The sequence below is a fragment of the Melanerpes formicivorus genome, unplaced genomic scaffold (assembly GCF_026170545.1).
Source record: "Melanerpes formicivorus ecotype bairdi unplaced genomic scaffold, bMelFor1.0.p_v2 SCAF_8, whole genome shotgun sequence".
NCBI classification, from domain to species: Eukaryota; Metazoa; Chordata; class Aves; order Piciformes; family Picidae; genus Melanerpes; species Melanerpes formicivorus.
Window position 1 is genome coordinate 28158812 of NW_027142360.1, and position 11902 is coordinate 28170713.

Here is an 11902-nt window from a genome sequence, read left to right on the forward strand (position 1 = left end):
CAGCACAGCTTGGATCGGAGGCAGGGCTGGCTTGGGCTGCTCGCTGCTGGCTGCTTGCTGAACCTCTGCTGTCAGCACAAGCTGAGGGAGCTGGGGCTGTGCAGCCTGCAGAGGAGAAGGCTCCAGGGGCACCTCAGAGCTGCTGCCAGCACCTGAAGGGATCCTGCAGGAAGGCTGCAGAGAGACTTTTGCTGAGGGGGTCTGGAGCCAGGCCCAGGGGGAATGGTTTGGAGCTGAGGCAGAGCAGGGTCAGAGTGGAGCTGAGGCAGAAGTTGTTCAGCAGGAGGCTGCTGAGCCTCTGGCCCAGGCTGCCCAGGGAGGCTGTGGCTGCCTCCTGCCTGGGGGTGTTGAGGGCCAGGCTGGATGAGGCCCTGAGCAGCTGAGTGTAGCTGAGAGGTGTCCCTGGGCATGGAGGGGAGGCTGGAGATGAGCTCTGAGGTCCCTTCCAGCCTGAGCCATTCTAGGGTCCAGTGAAGTCAATGCATCTGAATGTCTGTGATGGTTTCTGGGTGAGTGCTTCTGAGCATCACTTCCATCTGCTGGGGTGGAGGGCTGCCCCTCTGTATCTCATGGGGATGGAACACAAGTCCAGCTGTGCATGCTGTGACTTGCAGGCTTCAGACACCACCTCAAAGTAATTACAGGTTCCAGCTCCCTCAGCTGCTCCTCTCCAGACCCTTCCCCAGCTTCCTTGCCCTTCCTGGACCAGCTCCAGCCTCTCAATGTCCTTGTTGTAGGGAGGGCCCCAAAACAGAACCCAGCACTCAAGGTGTGGCCTCTTCCAGTCCTGAGTCCAAGGGCACAATCCCTGCCTGCCCTGCTGGCCACACCACTGCTGCTCCAGGCCAGGCTGCTGGTGGCCTTCTTGGCCACCTGGGCACTGCTGGCACCCAGCACCCCCAGGGCCTTTGCTGCTGGGCAGTTTCCAGCCACTCTGCCCCCAGCCTGGAGTGTTCATGGGGTGGTTGTGCCCCAGGTTCAGGACCCAGTACTTGGCCTTGTGGGATCTCATCCCACTGGCCTCAGCCCATGGATCCAGCCTGGCCAGGTCCCTCTGCAGAGCCTTGCTGCCCTCCAGCAGATGAGCTCCCACCCAGCCTGGTGCCATTCAGTGCTCTGGGTAGTTTCTTTTGTGTTTTTTTTGTCTGCCTCCTCAGTAGCTCACCTGAGCTCTGAGGAGGCTCCAGCAGCCCTGGGCAGGCTCAGTTTGTGTCAGCTCAGCAGACTTCCTGTCCTCTAGCACATCACAGGACCACCCTGGGCGTGTGGCTGCTTCCATGTGAGGATGAATTTTAGTTGCAAGCAGAGCCAAACGAAGATCATGCTTGGGAAACTCCTTCCTGTGGGAAATCTCCTCTCTAGGAACCACCTCCAGTGCTTGGGCTGCTGGGACAATGTGAGACAGCAACCAAATGGCACCTGCAGGCCTTTGGCAGGCAGGGCTGGCCAGCCCTCCTGTCAGCACAGCAGCCACTCTCTGTGCCTCAGATCTGAGTGGAAGCTCTGAAATGTGTCCTCCTGCTCTCACCTGACCTGTGGTGGTGGAAAGCAGCCAGCCTCAGCTGGCTCTGATCTCCTTTGCCTCTTTGCAGTCTGGCTCCTGCAGCAGTGCATAGCTGAGCAGGACTCAGAACTGCTCTGTCTGCCAGGGCTGCCCTCTGCTCTGCTCAGACCCCACCTCCAATCCTGCCTCCAGTTCTCCCCAGCAGGGGAAGGACACAGAGCTGCTGAATGAGTCCAGAGGAGGCCACAGAGATGCTCAAGGGCTGGAGCAGCTCTGCCCTGAGCACAGGCTGAGGGAGCTGGGGCTGTGCAGCTGGAGAAGGCTCCAGGGGCACCTCAGAGCTGCTGCCAGCACCTGAAGGGATCCTGCAGGAAGGCTGCAGAGAGACTTTTGCTGAGGGGGTCTGGAGCCAGGTCCAGGAGGAATGGTTTGGGGCATGATTGAGATTCACCTGGAGATCCTTCTGGGGTCTGTAGTTGGTTGTGTCCCTGACTCAGAAGTGCCCTGGCTGGGGGGAGGCTGCCTGGAGTTCTGTTCAAGGCAAACATAAACCTGTCCAGTTACACATTTCCAGAGAGTGAAGTCACCTCCTGCTGGGACCCTGCACAACACTTGATGGTGCCTCAGGCCAGGTTTGGGGGCTAAAAATAGCTTGCAAGTTAGGAAGAGGAAGGTTGGTCCTTACAGTGCAGATGTGAGCAGCGGTGGTGTCCTCCTGAGCACTGGAAATGTGCAGAGCAGCCCCAGCTCAGAGCCATGAGGCTGCTCTGGGAAGGCTTGGCCAGAGCCAGCTGGATTTGCTCACCTCCATCACCATCTGACAGCAAATCCTGCCGAGGTCCTACTGCCAGGAGCTCTGACAACCAGCATGGCTGCAGAGAAACATTTCTTGCTGGTTTTGACTCCTGTTTAATCTGGGCAAGTGATGAGAGCCAGGGGCAAGAGCTGCTGCTGCTTCCCTGCTGCCCGTGGGGGCTGGCTGCTGGAGCTGGGCAGGGCTGTGGACGCAGCAGCACCTTGGCACCAGGGGCTGACCAGAGTGGCTCCTCCAGAGCATCGCTGTGATGCTGAGGGCAAGACCAGCTGGCACCCTAGAAGGAAGGGAGCTGCTCTGTTAGCTGCCAGCTCCAAGGCTGGCCTGGCTGCACACCTTTGATTGTTTTAATTGGCTTTTCCTGCTTGTTTGCAAGGCTAAAACCTAGAAGGGCTCAGGCTGCAAGGGACCTCAGAGCTCATCTCCTGCAGCCTCCAGCAGCTGCTGGTGTCTGTGAGGAGCTGCTCAGAAGCTCCAGGGTCAGGTGCTGCAGCAGCAGTTGGTCTCCCACACCTTCCTGTCAGCAGTGTTGTGGCTTCTGTGTGAAGCCACTTGCAGGAGAGAGGAAACTCCTCTGTTGGGAGCCTGCTGCAGCTTAGGGCACCGAGAGGGGTTAGGAGTGCCACGAGGAGGAGCAGAGGGCTGGAGCTGCTCTGCTGTTGGGGAAGGTTCTGAGACCACCTAATTGTGGCCTTCCAGGGTCTGAAGGGGGCTGCAGGAAAGCTGGGGAGGGACTCTTTAGGGTCTTGGGTAGTGATGGGACTGGGGGGATCCAAGCTGGAGGAGGGGAGAGTTAGACAGGGGGAAGTTGTTCCCCAGGAGGGTGGTGAGAGCCTGGCACAGGCTGCGCAGGGAGGTGGTGGAAGCCTCCTGCCTGGAGATGTTTGAGGCCAGGCTGGCTGTGGCTGGAAGCCTTCTCTAAAGGTATTCCAAACCCACCTGGCTGTGTTGCTGGGGCATTTACTCGGGGCCGTGCTGCTCTGGCAGGGGCCCTCCCCACAGCCCCCTGCCCCCGCGGCCGCGCTGAGTGTTGTCCCCGCAGTCCGCCCCGGGGCGCGGGGCCCGGCTCGGCGGCTCGGCGGCAGCGCCCCCAGGCGGCCGCGCTGAGTGTTGTCCCCGCAGGCCGCACCGGGCGCTACGCGCTGATCGAGAAGTGGCGGGACAGCGAGCGGCACCTGGCGCCCGGCGAGAACCCCATCGTGTCGCTCAACAAGTGGGGCCAGTACGCCAGCGACGTGCAGCTGATCCTGCGCCGCACCGGGCCGTCCCTCAGCGAGCGGCCCACCTCGGACGGCGGCGCCCGCGTCCCCGAGCGCTCGCTGTACCGGCAGAGCCTGCCGCCCCTGGCCAAGCTGCGGCCCCCCGCCGACAAGGCCATCAAGCGGCGGGAGCCCAAGCGCAAGTCCCTGACCTTCACCGGCGGCGCCAAGGGCCTGATGGACATCTTCGGGAAGGGCAGGGAGGCCGAGCTGAAGCACAAGGGCGGCTGCAGGGCCACGGCGGATGAGCTGAGGAAGCTGATCCAGCTGCAGGGCGAGCGGCTGCAGGGCATCGAGAGGCAGCTGGAGTCCAACGAGGCCGAGATCCGCTACTGGGAGCAGAAGTACAGCGCCAGCCTGGAGGAGGAGATCCTCAAGCTGGAGCAGGAGGTCAAAAGGAACGAAGTGGAGATTGAGGAGGAAGAGTTCTGGGAGAACGAGCTGCAGATCGAGCAGGAGAACGAGAAGCAGCTGAAGGAGCAGCTGCAGGAGCTGAGGCAGAGGATCCTGGACTGCGAGAGCAAGCTGGAGGACTACCTGTCGCAGATCCACAGCATGGAGAGCGGGCTGGAGGCAGAGAAGCTGCAGCGGGAGGTGCAGGAGTCCCAGGTGAACGAGGAGGAGGTGAAGGAGAAGATCGAGAAGGTGAAGGGCGAAATCGACGTGCAGGGCCAGCAGAGCCTGAGGCTGGAGAACGGCATCAAAGCTGTGGAGAGGTCTCTGGGCCAAGCTACCAAGCGGCTGCAGGTAAGGACAGCCTCTGTGGCCCTGGCCGAGGGGAAGTTGCAGAGCTGACTGCCACAGATCTCTCTGGCACAGGCTTGGAGCCCAGGAAGGAAGGCAGCAGCAGTGTCCTCCCCAGGGTGTCTGGGTGCATGAGGGAAGTGTTGCTGTGGGTTGCAAATTGCAGTGTAGGTAGATGGAACTGTTGTGGAGTAGCAGCAGGACAAAAGCAAAGGCCTCCAGCTGCTCCAGGGCAGGGTCAGGTTGGACAGCAAAGAAACTTCTTGACTGAAAGGGTTCTCAGAGCCTGGCACAGGCTGCCAGGGAGGTGGCTGAATGCCCATGCCTGGAGGTGTTTCAGAGAGGCAGAGCTGTCCTGCTGAGGGCCATGGCTTAGCCCCAGCCCTGGTGGAGTTGGAGGCTGGTTGGGCTGGGTGAGCTGAAAGGGCTTCTGCAGCTGGAAGGATGCTGTGATTCCCTACTCACCACATGGCCTTGGGAAGGGGAGGTGAACCAGCCAGGGTTTGGCCAGGCTATACAAAACACAGCTCTCCTTCAGAGGCAGAGTCTTGGCCCTAACATTTTACATTCTAAATACAAAACAGGAAGGAGAGGGAGAGGAGAAAGGAATTAATCTGCTTTTAGGAACAGAAGAACCCCATGAGCTGTCCAGGTCACACTGTGCACTGCTGGCAAAGCCAGAATGCACACTCTGGCCTTCAGCTGTTCTGCCAAGGCATTGCTCAGGGGTATGGAACCCTCTTGCCAGTCCTCCAACACAACCAGCCCCTGGGAAGCCCCCAGCAGCGGTGTAAGCATAACCCCATAAGTAACAGGGAGTGGAGATTTGCTTTCTGAATGGAGTGAAAGGCTTTCAGCTTTGCCCTTTGGATCAGGCAGGAGCTGCAGCAGGCCCTGGGCTGCACTCCCTGGTGCTCAGCAGCTGCTTTCTCTCCGGCAGGACAGGGAGCAGGAGCTGGAGCAGCTGACGAAGGAGCTGCGCCAGGTCAACCTGCAGCAGTTCATCCAGCAGACGGGAACCAAGGTGACAGTGCTGCCAGCAGACCCTGTGGAGGTGGAGGCCTCACACGTGGAGCTCAAGAGAGGTGCAGTGCTCAGAGTGCTTTTGGTGGGCAGGGGAAAGGGGGTGGCAGAGCATTTGCTGCATTCCTGCTGGCACTGGTGCAGGGGGTGAAGGTGCTGGCAGGATACTGAGTGAGCAGAGTCACAGCTGCTCCTCCCCAGGGCTTGGCAAGCTGTGAGTAGAGCACACCGAGGACTCCTCTGCCACTGTGCCTGGGGTGCCCCATCAGTACCCCAGCAGGCCAGTGGATGTTGTCAAAGTAGAAAAGGGAGCTGCTGGAGCCCCCAGATCCCAGACAGCAGCCACACAGGAGCAGGAGCTGCTCTAGCTGTGCTGCAGGCCTGCAGAACTGGCTGTGCCAGTTGACTGTGCCCCATGGGAGGTCAGCTCACGCTACTCATGTCCACATCTGGGCTCAGGGTGTCCTAGGCACGAGCGTGGCAGCACTCTGAGCTGTGCTAGAGCTGTGGCACAAGCAGAGCCTCCTTTGCTTGGAGTTACCTAGAAACTAGGGATAGGAGGAGAGGACATGGCCTGGAATTGTGCCAGGGGAGGGTCAGATTGGAGAGGAGGAGAAATGTCTTTGCTGCCAGAGTGGTCAGGGACTGGCACAGGCTGCCCCAGGGAGGTGGTGGAGTCCCCATGCCCGGAGGTGTTCCAGAACCCTGTGGCCATGGCACTTGGGGCCATGGTTTAGTAGCCATGGTGGGGTTGGGTTGGACTGGGTGCTCCTAGAGAGCTTTTCCAACCTGGGTGAGTGTTCTTCCTGTGTGCAGGCACAGCCTGACTGTGCCCCCCTCTGCAGAGGTGTGGCAGCTGTGCTTGCCCCGAGGGAGGGTCAGCAGCCTGCACAGACGCAGCCCTGTGCTCTGAGCCCGCGGCGCCGTGAGGCCGTGTCTGTGGTGTGCGGTGCTGCTGTGCTGGGGGCCGAGCAGGTGCCAGCCCTGACCCTCTGTGCCCCCCGCAGAGCCCCCGTTCCAGTCGGGCTCGCTGCGGCGGCCGGGCTCCTCGCGGCAGCTGCCCAGCAACCTGCGCCTGCTGCAGAGCCCCCTGGCCTCCGGCTTCAACCCCGAGGGCATCTACGTATGACAGCGCCGGCCCCGCGCCGCGGCCGCCCGGGCAGGACGCCGATGGTCACTCTGCCAACCACCGGGGGAAGAAGAGCTTCTCTTCTGTTCAGCCACCACTTCTGTTTGCAGTTTCCTCTTCTTCCTCCACCGCACCACTTGGAGCCATACCCTGTGCACTGATGCTGACGAGACAGAGGAGCTGTCTCCACCCGCGGCTGCCGAGGCCCGGCCGCCTGGCAAGGTCCGGCCGCCTGCCAGCACACCCGCCCAGTGAGGCCCAGCTGCCCAGCGAGGCCCGGCCGCCTGCCAAGGCCCAGCTGCCTGCCAGCACAGCCGCAGTGCTGAAGCCTCCCTTGGCTTTGCCCCTCGAGAAGCGTTCGGCAGGGCATCGCCGCTCGCCTGGGCAGGAAGAGCAGAGTGCAGGTGAAGGAGGCCACGTGTGAAGTGCTCTGAGGCTTAATCTATTCCCAGGAGCCAGTGGACCTGTGAGTGCTGCCCTTCTCCAGCGGCACTTTCCACGTGTGGATCACCACCTCTGGCCGCAGGTCAGGCTGCTGAGGTGGCTGCAGCCTGCCTGTGCGCACAGCCACCCTCTGCTCTGGCAGCACGGAGCACAGCACAGCGCTGAACCTTCCACCACTGCCCAGGGGCCCTCACCTGCCCTGCTCCATCCATTGCTACTGTGGGAGGCTCGAGCAGTGAGCCTGGGGGCTTGCCTTGCCTTGAAGCTGCCTTGAGGGAAGCAGTTGGTGTTCAGGAGGCTCGTGGAGCTGGCCCCTGGCAGCACAGGGTTGGGGATGCACTACAGAGATGATATTTTATTAGGAAGGGTGTACATGGAGGTGTTTTGCCACGATGAATATGCCTTGGGAGAGAGGAGCAATGTCAGAAGCTGTCTTCATGTCTGTCTGAGAGAGTGAGGAGGCTTTGGTTGGTTTGTGCTTCATTTCCCCCCAGCCATTGCAGTGTTCTTGTTTGCAGTAAATGTTGCTGTTGGAGGAGGAACAACTCCCAGGACAGAGGAGCACCTCCCAGCTTCCCAGAACTCACTCAAGTGCTGAGGGAGGAAGAAAGCTGGCAGAGACCTGTGCAGTTAACAGCAGGGCTCCTGCTGACTTGAGTGGGGCCAGGATTTCATCCCAGGGCCCATGGCAGAGGTTTCTCCTCTTGGAAAGGTGCTGCTGCTTTGTTCCTTCCAGAGCAGAAAGCTCACAGACAGGGAGTGCAGGCACTGGGCAGGCTTTGTTATCCTGTCCTGAGGTCACTCTGGTGCCTCACAGCTAGGACAAGGACTGGACCAAGCAGCTTCCAGACAGAGGCTAGCAAGCAGCACATTGGTTACAGGCCCTGAAATGAGACCCCGAGGGGACCAGGTCTGTAGAGAGAGGGGGTGGCATCGGTGGGAGACCATGTGGCCTCCTGGGTGACTCAGAGAAGGGATGGGCCCCACCTGCACCTGGATTTGCTCTTCTAGCAGCAGTCCCTGCCATCAGCCCCACCTCAGGGCCTCTGCTCTCCCTGTCCCTGGGCAGATGGCAGAACTCCTGGTCTGTCTGGCAGGGTCAGGACTTTACCTCTGGTAGGAAGCTTCAGGCTCCCTGAGATGGAAGCATCCTGAGTGCTGAGCCCCTGGCACCCTCTGGGTGGATTCCCTGACGAGCAGGGGAAAGGTTCACTTAAGGCTCCTTTTTTGTTGTTTAAAAAAGGAGCTTCCTGAGCAATGCAAGTTTTACCTAGGAGAAGATGAAGGACTCTTGAGTGTTCCATACTTCCCCCACCCCCTTTCCACTTATTAATGGCATCATATATTCTAAACCTGCTGCTGTGCTTAGGCTGACAGCACCAGACCAGGCTGTGAATAGAGTCAAGACCTTTCCAGATGGACTCTGAGTTTTTACTTTTTAACTGACCAGATCTCTTTTTTTTTTTTCCCCCTTTTTTGCCCTCTGTGAGCAGCCCAGGGGCTGGGGTGGTCCTGCCCTGGGCATCTTGGCAGTGCTCACAGGTTTTATTGTTAGTCCCTCCCCCCTCTGTGCTCACATCTCCCCTGCCCCTCACTTTGTATGAAATAAAGCAAGAATGTGTGTATATAAAAATATATATTAAAAAGGAGCAAAGAGCTGCAGTTTGGGGACCATGGTGTGTCCAAGGTACTTGAGCATCTATGCCTTACATCCTGGGCTCCGTTCACGGAAGCAGAGTGGCCCTCTCCAGTGGATATCTTGCACCTTCGGTGCCTCTCGCTGGGAGCAGAGCTGAGGCACTCAGCACCTTGCAAAGTCTGGGCCAAGTTGTGCTGCTGCACGGGGCTGGGGGGAGCACAAGCAAGAGCCTGGGGCAGTCTTGTCCTGTGAGAAGCATTTCAAAGGCAGATCAACGTTGCTCCCCTAGTTCTGGGCATGCTTTTGTGGCTGGTCCATCTCCCACAGCTGGCAGCAGGAGCTGGACTGGGCTCTTGCATCATAAAAACTGCCCTCTTTCCTCTGCCAGGGTAGTTGCAGGTGGAGGGAGGAGGAAGAGGTTTGAAAGGAAGGGTAAGAGCAGCTCTGGAGGGTTGCAACCTGGCAGCCCCTGCTGCCTGCAGCAGCTGTTGGGCAAGGGGAGCAGCCTGGGGCTGCCTGAAGATCCTCACTGCAGCACTACCGAGGGACCCTCCTCCTGCAGGGCTTAGCATGTGGCAGGGTGGTCTGGAAAACCTCCATAGCCATTGCTGTAGCCAAGGAGAGGCTTTGCTAGCCAAGCCTGGTGCTTATGGGACACTGATCAGTGCCCCTGCCCACACCATGCTCCCCTTGCCTGCTGGAGCCCACCCAGGCTCAGGTTCTGCAGCAGTTCTGCCCCTCTGTAAATAAGCCCCCAGGCACGGCATGGCCTTGCACCTGCTGTGTATGACCAGTTCTCACCTGGCATGGAAGGTCTGGCTTCTGAGAGCTGCAGAGCCCTCTCCTTCACAAGCATTCACTTCTGGACGTGGCCTCAAGCCTCTTCCCAGGGCAGTGGCAGGGAGGAGCTGCAGTGCTGGTTCTGAGCAGTGCCAGCTGCTTTGCTGGGCAGCATGGGCACAGGGTGTGGACACAGCAGCACTGCTCTCCAGTGCACAGGAACTCATCTGGGGGCTCCTGGGGGTGGTTACTGGTGGGCAGGAGCTGTGCCACCTCTCATCCATGAGGACCCAGTTTGTGCTGTAGGGAGAAGAGGCTGGGGTGGGGGTTGGCCATTTGAAACGCCAGCAGGCTGAGGCAGAGGGGAACATCCTGGACGGCAGAGCAAAGGAGAAATCCAAGTCCCACTCTTGACAAGCCAGCCAGGGACCTGCCTCTGTTACCTTTCAGTGGGACTCAGGTTCCCAAGTGCCTGAATCGCTTCTGAAGCGGTGCCCTAGCTCGGGGCTGAGCCTAGCCAGACAGAAGGAAGTTCCTGGAGAACTCCCATGGCACTAGCAATAGGCAGAGCTGCTCTGGAGGCTAGGGGAGAGGGAAGAGAGGCTTCAGGGAAACAAAGCCCTCCTGTGGGGCAGCAATTGCCTTGTTTTCAGCCTGAGGGGCGTCGCATTGCTTCAGTGACCCGGGGTCCTACCAACAAAGGATTTGATCTCCTCCTTTGCAGCCAGTGACCTTGAAGCATCAATTCCTGATGTGCATTAGCTCAGCGAGCTGGGCCTTAAGATCCCTGCACGGAGCAGAGAGCTGTCTGCAGGTGCTCTTTGCAGAAACAGCCTCTGCTGCTCTGCACTGGAACAAGTGTCCCGAGTGGGACTGTTCCAGGCACCCCTCCTGGGCTGGGTTTGGTTGGGAGGGTTTTGTTTGGGCTTTTTGTTCCTTGGGGGAAGTTGTTTGGTTTTTTTTTTTGTTGGGGTTGGTTTGATTGGGGTTTTGGTTGGGGTTTTGTCTGTTTGGGTTTTTTTGTTGCTGTTGGTTAGAGCCTTGCACCATGCATGTTTATTCTCTTTGCTGCAGTATTGGAATGTTTGGGATGAAGGCCACGGGGGGTATGGAGATGACAAAACAATCATTCTGTCTATTTATTCAGTATTGCTGCTTCCAGTTTTCCAAATAAAGCTATCAGTGCCAAGAGAGTGACTGCTTGGAAGCCGTCCCAGCTCTCTGCAGGTGCTTTTCTTTCCACTTGGATAGAAGGCTGGAGTGGAAGGGGCTGTGTGAAGTGCTGCCCCAGCAGGCTCACTGCAGTGATGCTGTGGGCAGGGGCTGGGTGGGTGCAGCACCTCCAGCAATGTGTGCTCAGGGCTGAAGGATGGCCCAGTCCTGTGTGTCCTGCAGGCAACTCCCACCTGCCATCCCATGCTGCTTGGGGCAAGAGGGTGGTGCTGGTGGGGGGCAGAAGCAGCAGGGGTGGTCACAAAGGATCAACTCAGAGCCCTTTGATCCAGCTGGGGGCTGAGCACATTCTTGAGCAGGCCATGGATGTGTTTGAGTTGGTTCCACCAGCACCCTGTGAGACAAAACCCTTCCAGCTGCAGCAAGGAGGCCTCCTTGCAGGCATAGCTGTGGTGCCTCTGCAAGCTCGAGTGGTTCTGAGCAGGACCCAAGGGCCTGCCTGCTCTGCTGGTTCAGGGCTCCAAATGCAGAGGACATTCCCCACCCTTGTGAGCACCCTATGGAGATGCCAAGCAGGGGCTGGAGGAGTGGAGTTGGTGACTCTTCAGCCTGGAGAAGCAGTACAAGCCAATGGCAAGAGCTGCAGCGAGTCCCTGCTGCTGGGCTTCAGTGCAAGAGGGAAGCTGCATGCTGCACAGCTGGGGCCTTTGCTCATTTCCAAGGCTTCTGTCTTTGGCTGACAAGAGAGCTTGGCTTTGCTCCCAGGCCGTAGCTCCCCTCAGAATCCCTGGGCCCTGACAGTCTGTGGTGCTGGAGCTGCTTAAAAACTTTTACTGAAGGAAGCACAGATAAGGGCAAATAAGGACCCGCCTGGGTGTTACAAGAGGGAGGCTTCTGCTGAAACAAAGAGGAGGGAAGGGGGATGAGCACCCATCAGCCCGGCTCCTGTTTGCTCTGAAGTCCCTTTCACTGTCTGTGTGATGGGAAAGGAATCATTCAGCTTTAGAGCCGGTGTCATGGTGTCACGGGGCACCAGCAACAGCTGCTGCTACAATCAAACCCAGGGCAGTCTTTAAGTGGGGAATAACTGGAAAGTCTTTGTTGTCTCTGAAGCTTCTCACGGATGGCTACCAGTCACAGACTGCAACAGCAGATCTCTAGCATGCTGCTCTGTGCCCAGAAGATGATTTGAGCAGACCATCCAGCTGAGGGAGGTAGGAGTGGCCCTGCTGGAAAGCCGAAGGAAAACTGGAGAACAGCAGCTGAGCTTTAACTGGGCTTTGCTGCTGCAACCTTGCCTTAACTCTTGAGCTAGCAGATCCCGGCATGGTTACCAGGACTCCGGCCGGGGCTCTCCACTATCCTGCAGCTTGTCTCGGGTACAAAACACGCG

The 11902-nt window shown here is 58.9% G+C and overlaps 1 protein-coding gene across 4 annotated transcripts in view; it reads left to right on the forward strand.

The window, feature by feature from the left end:
* Positions 1 to 10549, forward strand: part of RASSF8 (Ras association domain family member 8) — a 31517-nt gene extending 20968 nt beyond the window's left edge. For all 4 annotated transcript variants that reach the window (XM_068142866.1, XM_068142867.1, XM_068142870.1 and 1 more), the window contains 3 exons: positions 3441 to 4324; positions 5262 to 5406; positions 6352 to 10549. In XM_068142866.1, the coding sequence (XP_067998967.1) occupies positions 3441 to 4324; positions 5262 to 5406; positions 6352 to 6473 (1151 nt within the window). In that variant the 3' untranslated portion in view covers positions 6474 to 10549. The remainder of the gene's footprint in view (positions 1 to 3440; positions 4325 to 5261; positions 5407 to 6351) is intronic.
* Positions 10550 to 11902: the final 1353 nt, after the last annotated feature.